Here is a 17500-nt window from a genome sequence, read left to right on the forward strand (position 1 = left end):
ACCAGAAACTCCAATGTCGATTGTATTGTATTTGATTGTTCTATTACAGTTATTGTTCACCATATATTCAATCACGTTATGATTTGTGTCCAAAGTGAATTACAGTCAGATACAGTAAGAGCATAGAGGGGTCAGGGGGCATCGCAGTCAACGATAGCTACGGATAACCTCTGGACACCACAGCTTAGCAAAAGCAAAGTTTCCAAACAACCAGCCAGTAGTTTCAGGGCAGCCGATCGGCCGTGCAACTCTCCTCCCTCAGCTCTCACCCTCTCACGCAAGTCTGACATACTAAACACAAATCACTCAGGGTAGCGGGAGGGCCTCACCGTCCTCCTCGGTCTGCTTCACGATCTCCTCGCTCTCCTTGCTGCCCTCGGGGTTTGCCAACACCAGGCGCAGGCGCACCGTCACGAAGGGCCGCAGGCCACGCAGGGTGTAGTGGGACGAGGTCTGGATCAGCTCCTCCACGGAGTACTCCTGCTGGTTGAACGAGTACTGGTACTGCACCTGGAAGCCATGGAAACCCCCAGCCATGGACGGAAGACGGAGAGGGAGAGATTAGGCATCGGCGGACGGACGGGCGATGGGAAACATTTTTTCGACACAAAGTACATATTGATTGTATAAATAATGATGTTTTTTAATGGTACTTGAGATTGTAATGATTATTTCTGAGACAATGTATGGGCAGACCGCAAACCGGAGATGTAATTCGGCAGTCATTTAGCAAAAAAAGCTTTTAATCGGCAGTAACTACTGCATCTCATTGTTCTGTTGATTCGCACAAGACGATAAACTTGACACACTTTACGATGGATGGACAGACATCTTGGTCAGCACGTACCGTCAGGTTGTAACTATGGCAACGGGTCACGGCATAGCCAAATGTCTCCCACTGGATTGTGAGCTGGCGTGCACGGATGTCAACCACGTTGACGGTCTGGGGTCCGTGCACAGGGTCTGGACGGACACACACACACACACACACACACACACACACACACACACACACACACACACACACACACACACACACACACACACACACACACACACACACACACACACACACACACACACACACACACACACAAATAGAAGAGGAGGGAAGAGTTTTAGACGGAGACTCCGGTCAAAGAAGTCACAGAACTGAGGGTTGCGGGTTGCATTCCTGGCTGTGCAAATTCAGTCTTTTTATGTTGCCAACAGTTGAGTTAATTGCTTAATTTATTGGCATTTGATTGGGCTGAATGTACATGTTACCATGTATCTCTAGGAACAAGGTCATAGAATGCCTTTGAGACCGTTATTAAGGTCTACAGACAGAACCTTCAAACTTCAAAACTCATCACATCATGCAAGAAAACATGCATTCACTCGGATGGCTACTAGTGTGCCCCTGGTGACCTTTAGTGACCCCTGCTGACCTCTTGTGGATTAAGAGACTCCTGCAGGGATGACTGAGAACTTTGGGAATTTATCTCTAAATCCTGGTATTGATCTGGAGACTGCGGGGCTGATATGGGCTTAACCATATGCAACACACACACAAACACACAACAACCCCCCCCCCCCCAGACACACACACACACACACACACACACACACACACACACACACACACACACACACACACACACACACACACACACACACACACACACACACACACACACACAGTATACACACACAAATACTAAACAGACTATCATTGCGTGTCCATATGTTGGCCTGCATCTTTGGGTTGCTTAAATGCGGTCGGCTAAACATTAAGAAGCTAATCCAACCATCTTCTGGTTCTGCCTCATTAGGCTCATCAGCTAATGCTACCTAAAGCTACTTCATGCAAGCTAACGCTGGCTAGCTCAACGGGCAGCAGCACCATTACATTCCAATTTGCTTCCTCCGCTTTAAACATGGAAATGCTGACAGTAGATTAGGACTCAGGCATCAGCAACCTGTCCTAGATAACTGTAGTTAAGCTCTGATGTTAGCCCTTTAAATTGAGCTGATGTTCAGCTGCTTTGTAGGCTTTACATACCTGCACATACCTACCAATATGTACCTATAACAAAATAGTAGTGTTGTTGCTAAACTGTGGTCGGGGTGCTGTGTTCAGCGGTTCCCATTGTTAGAAGGATGTTACCCTCTGCCCGTGGCCTGTTGCCATTGAGATCTCCCCAGTGTGTTTTTACCAGATGAGTCAAACAAAGATGTGATCGCTTGGTTTAGACTCATGTAGACAGATTACAATATTACCAGATTATGAGATTGGATTATAGATTATTCTCAGACTTTAACCGCTGAGTACCCAGATAGGATTACTATGTCGGGACCAAACCTTCAGGATTGGTCACTTGCAACTGTGTCTGTGTGTCTGTGTGTGTGTGTGTGCGCGCGCTCGCTCGCGCGTATGTGTGTGCGTGAGTCCGGGTGCGTGCATGTGTCTGTGTGCTTCCCTGCAGAGTTATCTCGTTCAATAAATCAGTGTATCTGTGATCTGAACAGACCAGGGATCAAATTTGCAGACTAGCCTTAAGCAACCAGCATGCAGCCAGACTTGGCTAATGAGTGTGAGTATGTGTGAGTGCGAGTGTGTGTGTCTCTATTCGTTTGTCTGCCTGTCTGTCATTCCTATGGGTGTACTAAAATGAGTCTTATGAATAGCGTTGATAGTAGAAGTGGTATTAGTTGTAATAGAAATAACAGTGATAATAGGACTCGTAACAGATCATCAGCAGACATTTTTCCTCATCTGTGCAAAAACCTCAAGGCAAAAAAACGTCTGCGAGCTGCAATCCAACGTGCACAGTTGCACACTCAATTGACACACTCTGAGGACTTGCAGTGCACAGCCATAATGAGCACACACGCAGAAATTCCTCAATTACATGGACCCTAATCCCTGAATGAGAACACAGAGACAGACTGGGGGAGGAGATCACAGTTAACTGTTCAATCAAAACTCCACGCGTAACAAGCAACCACTCATCTCCGAAGACTAGACGCTGCACACGTCTAAACGAGGATGCAGTCACGGCTCAAAAGTTTACCTCCTCACACACACACACACACTCCAGCCCACGCACGTATCCAGAGCCCTCCCACACCAGAGTTCTCTCGGCGGGGTGTACCCTCATAGATAATCTGTAGTCTGAATCAACCCTGAGGCGCCGAGGTGATTGGTCATTCCACCCCAAAAAAACATCTAACTACATAAATCAGACAGGCTGGCGTTCAGTTTCTGGTTCTTAATACAATAAACAGATGAATTGATGGAGCAGGGGAATGGAAAGATGAAAGAGATGGAAACGGAGAAAACTGTACTCTGGGTTGGTGACAGATAGAGGAGGAGTGAAGAAGGGAGAGAGGCAAAGGGAAGGAAGATGAGAAGGTTGAATTATAACTTTGTTTACATCATTAAGAGGTCCAGGATGTCGCTCAGGCTGCCCTTGGTTCTGACAAATGTAAGATATCCCTCTCTCTCTCTTACTCTCCCCCTCACTGTCCGTCTCCCCCTCACTCTGTCCCTCTCCCTCTGTCTCTCTCTCTCTCTTTGTGTTGTGACCTACCAATTGCCATTGTGCATGGCCCACAGAGAAGCTCAATATCTGTTGGAGTCATTCTGTTCAGACTCAAACAACAAGATCAGAGTTTGGTTGTCAACGTGTGAACTCAAGAGTTTCTTTGAACCTCCTCAGGGTCGTTCTCTTCTTTACAGTCGGTGAGCGGATGACTTCATGGGTTGATGGGGAGATGATGGATAGTGATGGAGGGATGAATGATGGATGAATTAATGAATGCAAGCTGGAAATGATCAGACAGAGCTTTTTCCATGTGCCATTACCATGCATATATATAATTCCAAGGTTTTTCAAACAAATATTTGAATATTCTGAGATGAGAAATGAAAGGTAGTTACACGGTCATTGGCTTTCAGATCAACTCATCAGTTTGAGTCTGATTCAGTTACTGCAGAGCTTCAATGTAGCTTTAAAGTTTCAAAAGAGACACGGATTCCATAGAATCAGAGAAAGCCTTTTTCCAATTTTGTTGTGCAAAGTTTTGATGAAATTGTACGGGCACTTTTGTGGGTGAAGGATCGCCATAAACTGAAAAAGTGTCGCTACGTGTTCTATTCATGTCGATTTTTTTTACCAACTGGTTATAGTTAGTAGGTTGGGCTTTGTGGTATCTGATGGCCTTGTAGCTTCTACGTCCCAAACCCATTAATCGCTTGCAGCAGCCTCTCATTTCTATGGTTGCAATTGAATAGTGGGAGGGCAACCATTGACGACAAAACCATTATTATTATTTATTTTTTTCTAGTTTAAAATCTGTCCCTCACACTGGATGGCAGGTGTCAAAGCGCTCTTAAAATAATGTTTTAAATCCTAATACAAAACAAATTAATTAATTATACTATTATACAATATAAATTATAAATGAGTCATCCCATGTCTGGCAGCCATTTTCATGGCTTCCAACACCTAAATTGAAGCGCTCACTCGAAGTGCTATCGAAATGAGGGCTGTCTCGCACCCTAGCGTATTTTACACGTCAAAAACTACAAACATCAATGATTTTCTTGGCCTTGTGAGAAAGCAGACAAAGACAGGTGTCATGGCTGCACTGCCCCACCCACCCCTTCCCCCTCCCCCCCTCCCCCCAGTGGTGTTGGTCATGTCAGACTGGCAGGAGGAAGAATTATTGCGTTGGGCTGGGCAGCGCCGCCACCCCCCAGCATCATTAATCACAGGAGGCGCAGCTCGTTAGCCCACGCTGCGAGAGGAGTCGTGACATGACACATGCCTGCCATGTGGCGGGAAAAGGTCAACCCTGACACAACGTCCTCCCAGGTTCGCCTGTCTAGTGCGAGCATACATACCGCGGCATGATGTAGCGTAGCATTAACATACACACACCTTGGCCTCAGGTGATTCTCCAGCATAATGTAGCTTAGCATTAGCCCATATAAACCGGCGTGATGGAGCCATGCCAAGAGTAGCCTCACTGGAATTACACGCGGAACGAGGCTAGCATTATCCAACATACACCAGATCAAAACAGAACTAGCATTAACCTTTTGGCTAGCTGTCACAGTGCCTGGTACATTTATGTTGTTAATGCACAACTAGCTAAAGCTAGCACCGGTTCATCAGTTCCATCAATCTCCTGACCTGTTCAATGTTCTCTGGGGGCTGTCGCTCTCTTTTCGGACATTTATTCTGACCAATCACTTTACCAAAGTCCAACAACTGTAATTTAACTTACAAAATATATTTCATCATCTCATCCATATTTTTATCATCTATCATCTTAGCATATTGTTTGATCTAATACAATGATTGAGAATTACTAAATACATTACATTAAACACTGCCAGTCTCATGCCTGGATATTTTACGGCCATCAGTGTGTGAATGGATGAATGATTTTAAGTGCTTTTAGTGGCCACAGGTTAGAAATTGTGCTTGATAAATGCAGTCCATTTTGATGTGGATTGGCAAGTGTGGGCCATAAACCCTGGAAAACTGGGGCTCAAACACCAATGTCAGTGGTCTACCTAAATTGCTCTGGATAAAAGTGTCTTGTAAAGGACTGGATAGTAAATAGGTCCACTTTAATGTCTTCAAGATAACAGCAGCTGGGCGGGGAGGAGGCGGTAGAGGTTGTGAGGGGGAGAGGCCGAGAGGCCGAGAGGAGAGATGGGAGGATTGGAGGAGGCTGAGAAGACAGAGGACAGGATCGGAGGAGGCGGGAAGAGGCTGAGAGGTCAGAGGAGAGGAATGGAGGAGGCAGAGAGAAGCAGAGGAGAGAGGAGAGGAATGGAGGAGGCAGAGAGAGGAGGAGGAGAGGAATGGAGGAGGCAGAGAGAAGCAGAGGACAGAGGAGAGGAATGGAGGAGGCAGAAAGAAGCAGAGGACAGAGGAGAGGAATGGAGGAGGCAGAGAGAGGCGGAGGAGAGAGGGGAGGATTGGAGGAGGCAGAGAGGACAGAGGAGAGGAATGGAGGAGGTAGAGAGAGGCGGAGGAGAGAGGAGGGGATTGGAGGAGGCAGAGAGAGGCTAAGAGGACAGAGGAGGGGATTGGAGGAGGCTGGGAGAGGCTAAGAGGACTGAGGAGGGGATTGGAGGAGGCAGAGAGAGGCAGAGGACAGAGGAGGGGATTGGAGGAGGCAGAGAGAGGCTAAGAGGACAGAGGAGGGGATTGGAGGAGGCAGAGAGAGGCTAAGAGGACAGAGGAGGGGATTGGAGGAGGCAGGGAGAGGCTAAGGGGACAGAGGTGAGTATGGGGGGAGGCGGGGACAGGCTGGGAGGTGGTAGGGGTTGGGAGAGAGATGTTTAATGGAGGGACGAGGAGTTGGAGAGCAACCAGCAGCTTGTGACGCTGATGGATGAGGTGCGGAGGAGCACACATTAATCTGAAGACGTGTGGGAGCATCTCCTAGAGGAGAGAGGAGCACAGGAAAAGGGAGGCGCACAAATCAATCTTGATTTCTTGGGCCCTTTTTCCTCTGCTCCCCTGATCTCTCTTGGTCTCCTTTGCTCCTCTCACCTCCCCTCCCCTCCTCACCTCCCCTCCTCTCCTCCCCTCCTCTCCCATCCTCTCCTCCCCTCCTCCCCTCACCTCCCCTCACCTCCCTTCCCCTCCTGTCCTCTCCTTCTGTCTCTCTTTTCCTTTTCCTGGTGACCTTTTATCAGTACTAGTACCTTTCCCAGCAGGAGCTACTACCTCCTCAGCTGGTGGAGCTTGTGTTGTTTCCAAATATTCAGTTATTTTTTCACTTGCGGCTTTTGGGTAAATTTGTTGAAACAAGTTAGTTATATTAATAGAGTTATTGTCAATGGATGGATGAGAAGAGTGGCTGATGTGAACTGGTAAAGAGAGATGTTGAGATGAGTGAGGTACATATTAATCTCTCTCTCTCTCTCTCTCTCTCTCTCTCTCTCTCTCTCTCTCTCTCTCTCTCTCTCTCTCTCTCTCTCTCTCTCTCTCTCTCTCTCTCTCTCTCTCTCTCTCTCTCTCTCTCTCTCTCTCTCTCTCTCTCTCTCTCTCTCTCTCTCTCTCTCTCGCCACATTTCCCAAAGGAAAAGAGATAAATATTTTATATTTCATCTTTCATCTTATATATCTATTTAAATGACAAAAATATGTTAAACGTGCATAAGCCCCCCGTGGTTTGTGTGTGAGTGTGGAAGGAGTGGGATAAGGTTGATGGGTAGCAGATGCCTTTTATTGGATCATAATTACATCGCTCTGTGAGGAACCAAAATCTATTCTGAAACACAATCACAGCTAACGCAAGCGACGCAACACCTAGCCCTCAGAGCTACGGAATAACACCCAGCCCTCAGAGCTACGGTACAACACCTAGCCCTTACAGCTACACTACAACACCCAGCCCTCAGAGCTACGGTACAACACCTAGCCCTTACAGCTACACTACAACACCTAGTCCCCAGAGGTACGCTATGACACCTAGCCCTTACAGCTACACTACAACACCCAGCCCTCAGAGCTACGGTACAACACCTAGCCCTTACAGCTACACTACAACACCCAGCCCTCAGAGCTACGGTACAACACCTAGCCCTTACAGCTACACTACAACACCCAGCCCTCAGAGCTACGGTACAACACCTAGCCCTTACAGCTACACTACAACACCTAGTCCCCAGAGGTACGCTATGACACCTTGCCCTCAGATCTACGCTACAACACCTAGCCCTCAGAGTTACCCTACGACCAAATAGCACTCCGAGCAGTGCTATCACACCTAACCCACAGAGCTACGCTACAAGACCTAGCTCTTAGAGCTATGCCACAACCCATAGCACATGGAGCCACGCTACAACACCTAGCGCCCAGAGCTACGCTAGCTCCAACACCTAGTTCTCAGAGCGACACTACAACACATAGCCCTCAGAGCTACAATACAACGCCTAGCCCTAAAAGCTACAACACTTAGCCTTGAGAGCTATGCCGTCTGTCTATGTGTTTGTCGATCTTCTTCCTGTCACTTTGTCTGCCTCTCCCCCTGCCTGTCTGTTTGTATATCTGACTTTTATGTCTGTCTGCCTGAGTGTCTACCTGTCTCTATCTGTCTGTCTGTCTGTCTGTCTGTAGTAAAAGTGGTAAAAGGTCTCTTTGAAAGACCCGGCCCCAAGCAGAGAGAGGAATATAGTTTTCTTTTGTAGAAAATGTCACTTTGTGTTGTTTTAAAACACACTCTCTTTTCTTCTCAGGCGTCGATGAATCGAAGGACGGGAGCTGGGAGGAGAGGTGGAGAGGAGGAGAAGGAGAGGGGGGTGGAGTAGGATGGCAGAGGATGAAAAGACAACCTATTTTGCTTTATCAACAGATATTCCTCCACAAATGTCAAAACACACACGCTGTTCTTTTATCTGTTGCCGTGTCTCTTTGTTTGCATGTGGGTCCCTGTGTGTGTGTGTCTGTGTGTGTGTGTCTGTCTGTCTGTCAATGTACGTGTGTGTGTGTGTATGTGTTGCGTGTGAGTGTGTGTGTATGTCTGTGTGTATGTGTGTGTGTTTGGTTATGTGTGTCTATGTGTATATGCATGCATTTGTGTATGAGTGTGTGTATGCGTTTGTATGTGTGCATGGGCAAATAAGTCTGTCTGTGTGTGTGTGTGTGTGTGCGTGTGTGTGTGTGTGTATGTGTGTGTGTGTGTGTGTGTGTGTGTGTGTACGTGTGTGAGCATACGTGCGTACCTCCATGAGTCTGTGTGTGTGCGGACGTTGGTGTTATTGTCTGTGCCTAACTGGGGGTATTGACCACAGCAACGCATCACAGCGTCGCTTTAAGAGCGGAGCCATCTCGATCTGCTCCTCTCTGTTGGAGGTGAACCCCCACACGCTGTGTGTATAGGGTGTGGGTGTGTGTGTTGGGGTGTGTGAGTGCATGCAAGCGTATGACCTGAAGTCAAAACAAAGAACTGGGTGGGGAAAAACAAAATTATCTAAACCTCTTGAAAGCACATAGAGGTTGATTTTTGTTGGCTGTTAGCACGATGAGCACCCTAAGAGACATGATGTTATCACCGTCTGAACTGACCTGTCCATTCTTATGGTGGCAGAGAATGAACCCAACGTTCTGATTGGTCCACTGGCTCTGACTATGCTCGACAGAGAGAGTAAAGACAGGCAGGCAGACAGAGAGGCAGCAAGGTAGACGGATAGATGGAAAAGTCTTTATTGGGAAGCTGATTTGATCTAATGGTTATCAGTTAATAACCCCCACTCTTTCTGCCTCTTTCTTTCTCTCTCAATTTCCCTCTCTTTCTACCTCTCCTGTCTCTCTACCTCTCATTCTATTCCTCCCTCTCTTTCAATTTTATTCTTTCTCTCCCTGTCTTCCCACACGTATATACATTCAAACTTCTATAGTACTCATTTACTTACTAACTATTACAGTACCAGTTCAAGGCAAAGGAAGGCAAGTAAAGAATTAAATCATTTTGAAATGACATCCAATGTGATGAGCATATTATTAAATATTATAGAGTAACGTTTTCACTCTTGGGTCCAACTTCCTTCCTACCAAAAACATTGAGACAAGTGGGGATTTGTCAAAGCGTAGCGTTTGTTTGGTGAATAATTAAAAATAATAGAATCCATTCCACGCCAGGGGCTCGCTAATTAAGTCTTGGAAACATTCAACATCAACCATGGAGGAATGAAAGAAAAGCTTTGCTTAAATGTTTTATTTTATCTTCTCTCACACACACAACCATACACACAACACACAAAAACACAGATGTGCACTCACACACACATACACGAGCAGGCATGCATACAAACACCCACAGACACACCCACACACACACACACACACACACACACACACACATATTTATGCACGCAGGCACACACGCACAGACAAACACACACTCACACACATACAAAGAGATGTGCACTCTCATATACACACACACACACTTACACAAACACACACACACACACACACACACACACACACACACACACACACACACACACACACACACACACACACACACACACACACACACACACACACACACACCATGGGGCCCTGGGGTTTCGGGCACACTGCAGCGAACCACAGAGGTTCTGAGAGTCTTGTGCATGCTCCCATGCACACTCCCCCATGCCAACACAATCACACGTGCACAACATACTCGCCCGTGCACACTCCCCTGTGCAAAACACACTCCCCCGTGCACAACGCACCCCCTCGTGCACAGTCCTGCCGAGCACTGCATGACAGCAAAGCAACATGAAGCAAAGCATGGAAACACAAATAGGAAAAAGTGCACTCTCGCCTCAACTCAGGAAAGGAATGCAGTGTTTACCAGGAGCATTAGTGTCATAATCACAATGTTACGCTGGATTATTAAATGTCTGTGTTTTTGAGTAGGTAAGAAAAGTAGTAAACATTTGAGTCAGAGGAAAGAGGGGTTAAAAAATATATATATAATATTGTTTTGATATGTTTTTAGATTTGAGCAGGAGAGAGTGAAAGCCATGATTGTATTTTTTATATTTTATATTTCAGTAGAAGGGGGCGGATAATGTTAAACCTTTTGGATGCATATTATGTATTTATATTTGACTTTAAGAAGAGAGGACTGACTGAAGGAAGGAATACCAAAAGGGAAAGAAGAGAGAAGCAGCAGTTTATGAAGGTAGTGTAAGTGTGTGTGTGTGTGTGTGTGTGTGTGTGTGTGTGTGTGTGTGTGTGTGTGTGTGTGTGTGTGTGTGTGTGTGTGTGTGTGTGTGTGTGTGTGTGTGTGCGTGCGTGCGTGTGTGTTGGGGGGGGGGGGGGCATACAGTATACTTAAATTACACAAACATTCACACACACTCACACACACACACACACACACACACACACACACACACACACACACACACACACACACATCTGCTTGTTTCAATTCATTATTTTTTAAACAGCAAAGAAACCTTCCCTCTTCATCTTTCACCCCTTCACCTCTCGTTATCCAATACATTCGACTGCCTGCACGACCTCTCCCTCTCTCTCTTTCCTTTCTGGAGACAGTCAGAGACAGCAGGCGCCCGGCAGGAGGGGGGACAGGGGCCCTCTCGACCCCGTGTCCCCGCTCCAACACGCTACAAGCTAACTAGCGAGGCTGTATGAGTTCCCCTCACTGTTGTCTGATCGGGTTTTGTTTAAATTAGTGGCGTTTTCTGCATTCTGTTGTTCCTAACGAGGAGAGCTAACGAGAATTATTTGATGTCGCAAACTGAATCAAGCTCAGTTTCAGGAACAAAAAAGTTCTGAGAGACAATTTAAATGCTATGAGGCTTGAACTGAAGCATGGGCCATCTCGGATCTTGTTGTTCTCTTAATTATTTTGTTGTTTGGCTATCATCTTACACAAGGACATGGCAAATGAAGCACAGACACACACACACACACACACACACACACACACACACACACACACACACACACACACTCACACTCACACACACACACACACACACACACACACACACACACACAGATACACACACACTTACACATACGCACATGCACGCACACAAACACAGCGAGCTGCTGATGTAGCAATCCAATAGCAGCACAGTATGTTGAACGTGCACACATGTGTACGTGTGCACGTTGCCTATGTTAATATCATCCCACTCTCACACTGAGCTCAGACAAGGTAAACAGCCTGTTGCCGGGGTAACAATGCAAATGAGCCCCCACGGGCCAATTATTAAACAACTCCAATTAAAGAACACCCAGCGACCATAAATGGTCCTTATCCTGTCTGCTGCATCAACACACACACACACACACACACACACACACACACACACACACACACACACACACACACACACACACACACACACACACACACACACACACACACACACACTCCTCCAGCTGTTCTCAACTTATTAGAGAGGAGTCTTGCTGAGAATTCCAGCTAACAATGACACCACGAATGTGTGTGTGTTTGGGGGCTGAAAGCAGGATATTCGTCCACTATAATGACACAGGTTGCAATCAAACTATGATGAGCGACACACACACTCACACTCGCACACACACACGCACACACAGATGCACACATACACATGCAGGTTACCGTAGTTCTTCAGGCAGAATATATCTTATTACCCATAATGCCTTTTCCTTGAGTGGAAACCGATTAAAACAACTTCAACATTGGGGTTAAGAAACATGCATGAACCACTGAAGAACATGAATACATAAATCTTCAAAACAACACTTAAATATTCAAGGAAATGTTTGCTAAGAGTGGCTTTACATAACATAGAACGCTTGTCGAATAATATAGGTTACTTTCATGTGAGACTTAAAGTTTTATTTTGTTGTGGTTATTTTTTCGCCTTCTCAATGAGACTATCGACATAACTGCTCCCCCACACACACAAACACTCACACACACTCACACACACACTCTGTCACCACTGGTGTTACTCCTGTCTGCTCACAGCTCAGAGGTGTTGATTACAACCTTTCTGCCAGATATAGAGTGTGTGTGTGTGTGTGTGTGTGTGTGTGTGTGTGTGTGTGTGTGTGTGTGTGTGTGTGTGTGTGTGTGTGTGTGTGTGTGTGTGTGTGCTCATCTATATTTTGCATGCGTGAGAGTGCGTGCATGTCTTTTGCATGCTTTTGAGGGTGAATGCGTGTTTTTTTTTAAATATGTTTAGCAAGTGTGAGTGTGGAGGAGTGTGTATGTGTGTGCGTCCGTCCATCTGTGCATCGTGACATATACTTAAGTTTGTCCTCTCTGTCCCTAACTCTAATAAAACTCCCTGAAACAGCCCTTCCATGCTTCCACACTATGTTTCTATGCGTGTGCAGCTGTACCTTTTTGTGTGTGTGTGTTGGTTTGTGTGTGTGTTTTTTCATGGCTGATAGCACTATCTTTGAATTGCGTGCACTACAACCAGACTGTCTCTTGCTTTCTTGTCTGTCGCTGCATATTATTGTTTCCTTTTTTTGTTAATTTCTCACTTCCTCTCCCAGACAGACAAACTTCACACCTCTTTTGCCGCCTTGACATTTAGCAAGTTAGCGCGTTAGCATGTTAGTACACGCTCAGAATAGCGCCCGGTTACTAGGTAGATTTTCTATGTTGTTGGGGTACCAGGGAAGATTATGGATATTCTGGGAGCAAATGGGGTGCATAAGAGTTTAAAGTCGAAGAAACAAATCTCTGCCTGTTTCTTGTTGTTCCTATGATTTGACAAAGGGCTCCACAACATATACTGCTGTATGATAAAATATACAACGCAAACAACTTGGATGGAACTCCTGGATGCTGTGTGCTCTTTTGTTCTAATTAGTTTACAACAGAGGGTTCATCCTGTTTTGGAACTTTCTGTACTCCTACACTCATTGTTTCAACAAGCCCAATTCCGCTTGCACAATGCCCTGACCGACATCAACCATCTCAAACAAACACCAACATTGGGCTGTACCCTTTGGCGGTGGGAAGTCGTTGTCGAAGGACACAAAACGGTTGTCTTTAGCCAACTTTCCATCGTTTTGTGTTGGCTTTTGTTGTCACCCTGGGCAGGAACTTTAACATGCGGTCGACCTCCGCACCTATTCTAATCATGTTCCATTTCTTATTGAATTTCAAAGGAGAGGACTGTTGCTTCAACAATTTTTCCTCTTTCCGAAAATATATATCTTTCATTCATCCACTGCATTCCATGCCCTCCGCTACAGCCAACATTGGTTGTCTCTCTCCTAAGCCTTCACAGGAAAGACCAAGGAGACCAGGAGAAAAGAAGAGGGAGCGAGAGAAAGAAAGAAGAATAAAAGAGAGAGAATAGAGGCAGCCAAAGGTCAGGCTGGATTTTTTCAGAAACCGGGACTGAGTTGGTAAAGAAGTGGAATTAACACAAAGGACAGATGGCAATAAATGTGCTGTGAATGATGGCACCGATAATGGTGGACTTTCTGTGTTGAAGTGAAGGATGGGGATGGTCGGTACGAAGCGTGGTTCGGGTGACGAGGTTGACGAGGGTGGATAAGAACTGTGTTGAGGGTAAGGAGTGCGGATATTACCAGTGGTACTTACCATATCACCGGTGGTGAGTGTTTTGAGGGTGTATACAACCGGTGGTGAGTGTGAGGGTAATGAGGGTGCATACAACCGTTGGTGAGTGTGAGGGTAATGAGGGTATTTACAACCGGTAGTGAGTGTGAGGGCAATGAGGTGTATACAACCGGTGGTGAGTGTGGTGTGATTGTGTGTGGTGAACTGAGGTGCATGTGATGACTCCGTCTCTGTTATGCTGCCGTTCCATCTAATGAAGCATAGCCCAGCAGGAGGTGAACTGTCTCCGCTGGAAGAACTCCTGTTTCTTTGTCATGTTTCCTTCCTCCTGGCTCTTTCTTTCACCCCTCCTATCGGCTTTTCTCTTTTTCACAACTTGCTCTTCCTCCCATCGCATGCCTCCCATCGCATTCCTCCCCTCCCCCCTCTCTCCTCACACCTCCGACCCTCACCCCCCACCCCACTCCTTCTCGCCTCTCCCTCCTCTCCTTGCTCTACTCCCATCCTCCTTTGTTCTTTTCTCCTCTCCCGGTTCCATTCCTCCCTCCACCCCCCCCCCCCGCTCCCCACCTCTCACAATTTAACTTCTCTGCTCTCCTCCTTAACCTTCATTAGTACCTCCTCTCCTCCTCTCTCCCCCTCTCCCTTCTCTGTGTTCCTGTGTTTTCTAATGGTTGCCCGCGAGGAGATGAAAGAGAAAGACGAAAGACGTTTTTTAACGCCAGGCAGAGCTTGCCGGGCCCCGTCCAAGTCGTTAAGAGCAACCATTAACACGAACGCCGGCACGGCGCCGATCGAGACCGCGTCGCAACGCGAGACGGTAGCGTGGGGGCTAGGTTCGCAACATGAAAGACAAAAGCAGTAGGAAGTGAGGAAGATGAAACGGAACAAGGGAAGGAGGCGAAGGGGGGAGGGAGGGAGGTGAGGACGGATGGGGGGGGGGGGGTGGGGGGGGGACTGGACTTATGTCTGCACTGTATGATTTGATCAGATAAGACAGAGACGGAGCCCGAGAGTTCTAACATGCTTCATAAACCATGCATGTCAAAATGTTCCTTCAAAGTGGTTCTCTGTGACAGGGAGAGAGGGGGGACGAGGGGAGGGAGAGGAGGTGGACTAAGAAGAACTTATTCTTTATTCCCGGTCATTATTCTGACGACCATTACGCTTCGAGTATCGCAGCGATCATCGTCAGCATCATCATCCCCATCACCATCATCATCCTTCTATTCATATCAAAATGAATAAAAAGTATAAACCATCCAGCTACCCATCTAGCCATCCAAATAGCCATCTATCCACCTCCCTAGAGTATCCATCTATAAATGGATCCATCCGTCCCTCCAGCTATCTATCTTTCAAATCATAAATCTCTATCTCATTATTTTTAGTAGTAGTAGTATTTACGTGTGCTCCTTGCAGCTCTACATTACAAACACAGTCTGTCTGGCATCGTAGATAAAGAATTGTATGAAGAGAGGATCCCTGACAGGCTGGGCCGAATATATCAGAACCACAGGAAGAAGCGCTGCATCCCGACCAGGAAGTCAGGGAGGCAGTGTTGCTCCTGAGCTGACCAATGGAGAGCGAGCGTTCAGCGGAGCCGGACTAACAAGGCCTGGAGCTGTGGCCAGGGACGAGAGGCTGCTCTCCACATGACGGGGGAGAGATTATTCCAGGAAGCTGCGACTCTGCTTCTCTCCGCGCTCGGTTGAGTGGCTTCAAGAACTAACAGCTCTGAGCCAACAGGGTCAAACAGCACGCAGCTTGAACCAAAACACATGTAGAGAGAGCGCTAGCCAGGGAGGTTGGAGGTTGGAGACAAGAAAGAGAGAAAGAGTGAGAGAGAGATAGACAGACTACAGAGATAGGGAAAGTAAAGTTGTCTCAAAACGTTCCTCTTCACTCACAATGCACTTTACGGGTGTGTGTTTGATTTTCGGCTTCAACTGGAGGCCAGACACAGCCGGATGTGACCATGACTAGCATCATAGCACATGTACATCAACTACCATTACGACCACACCGCATCGAAACAGGAGCGTGAGGTGGAGTGTGTAGTGTTCGAGATGCAGGGTAGATGAACTGGAGAGTGTGTGTGCGTCTGTGTGCTTGTGTGTGTGTGTGTGTGTGTGTGTGTGTGTGTGTGTGTGCGCGCGTGTGTGTGTGTGTGTGTGTGTGTGTGTGTGTGTGTGTGTGTGTGTGTGTGTGTGTGTGTGTGTGTGTGTGTGTGTGTGTGTGTGTGTGTGTGTGTGTGTGTGTGTGTGCGTGCGTGTATTTGTACTTTGGGTCTGAAAATATGTGTGGTATTTTTGTTCATATGTGTCTGTGGTTTACGTCACCCACAAGTAAACTCTCTTTCTCCCTCCCCCTCCCTCTATCCCAGGGCATGGTGTCAGCCGGAGCAGATTCTCCCTGCAGCTGTATTAAAACACCATCTTTGTGGGGCCTGCGGGCAGACAAAACCCATCATCCCTCCCATAAAGATGCACTTTAGGACAGAGCCCCGAGGAGGGAAGAGGGGGAGGGTAATGGGGGAGGAGGGGGGAAGGGGTGACCCCGACATGAGGGGAGAGAGAGAAGGTGCTACGGAGGATCACTTAACAGCCAACATCACATTATCATCTGGCCAGGAGCTAATATAGTAGAGATTAATGTAGAGGGGGTGGGGGGGGGGAGGGGGAGCGGAGAAGGGGGGAGAGGGGGAGATAAGGCTGAATGAAAGGTGGAGAGGGGAGAGGAGAGAGCGAGAGATGAGGGAGCAGGAACAGGAAGAGAGCAGGAGAGAGGAGAGAGCGGGGGGGAAAAAAGACAGAAGAAGGAGGGGAGAGCTGGTGGATGTAAGATGGGGGAAGGGGGGGCAAGCGAGCGCTGGCATAAGGAGGGTGTAGAGACAGAGGAGTTAATAGGAGGAGTGAGTAACGGAGGATTTATTGCGGCAGAGGAATAAAAGACTATCTTTATGAGGTGACATATTAGCCAACACTTACATTACCATCATCAGCCCCATAAAAAAGTCCTCCATGCAAATTGAAGTGCCAACATTCACTTTAAAGTGACTTATTTTGTTTAAAGATATATATTTAGTGACGACACGCCGGATGAAGGGCAAGAGACATAGACACAGTGTGTGAGTGCGTTTGTGTGTGTGTGTGTGTGTGTGTGTGTGTGTGAGTGTGTGTGCATTTGTGTTTGTGTGCGTGTGTGTGTGCGCAAGTAGGTTTTATTATCTACTTTATAACTGCGTAAGTGAAACGGTGCAGGTTTGAGTCCATCAAGGGGCTCCGGTGGGAGGCAGAGGGTGATTTAGGAGCAGGACGGACTCAGCATTAGCTGGCTCTGCTGGGGCTCAACGCCCCGCAATCGCAACGCCGGGGACATAAACCTCCAGGATCTTGTGCTGCTTCCTCTGGTGACA

At 47.1% G+C, this 17500-nt stretch overlaps 1 protein-coding gene across 1 annotated transcript in view; it reads right to left on the bottom strand.

Annotated features, from left to right (window-relative positions):
• Positions 1-17500, bottom strand: part of ptprt (protein tyrosine phosphatase receptor type T) — a 193648-nt gene that overhangs the window by 139873 nt on the left and 36275 nt on the right. The window contains exons 9-10 of the mRNA XM_056606519.1: positions 848-963; positions 330-510 (exon numbers count right to left, since the gene is read on the bottom strand). Coding sequence (XP_056462494.1) covers positions 330-510; positions 848-963 — 297 coding nt within the window. The remainder of the gene's footprint in view (positions 1-329; positions 511-847; positions 964-17500) is intronic.

The sequence above is a fragment of the Gadus chalcogrammus genome, chromosome 13, assembly GCF_026213295.1.
Source record: "Gadus chalcogrammus isolate NIFS_2021 chromosome 13, NIFS_Gcha_1.0, whole genome shotgun sequence".
In the NCBI taxonomy this organism is placed as follows: Eukaryota; Metazoa; Chordata; class Actinopteri; order Gadiformes; family Gadidae; genus Gadus; species Gadus chalcogrammus.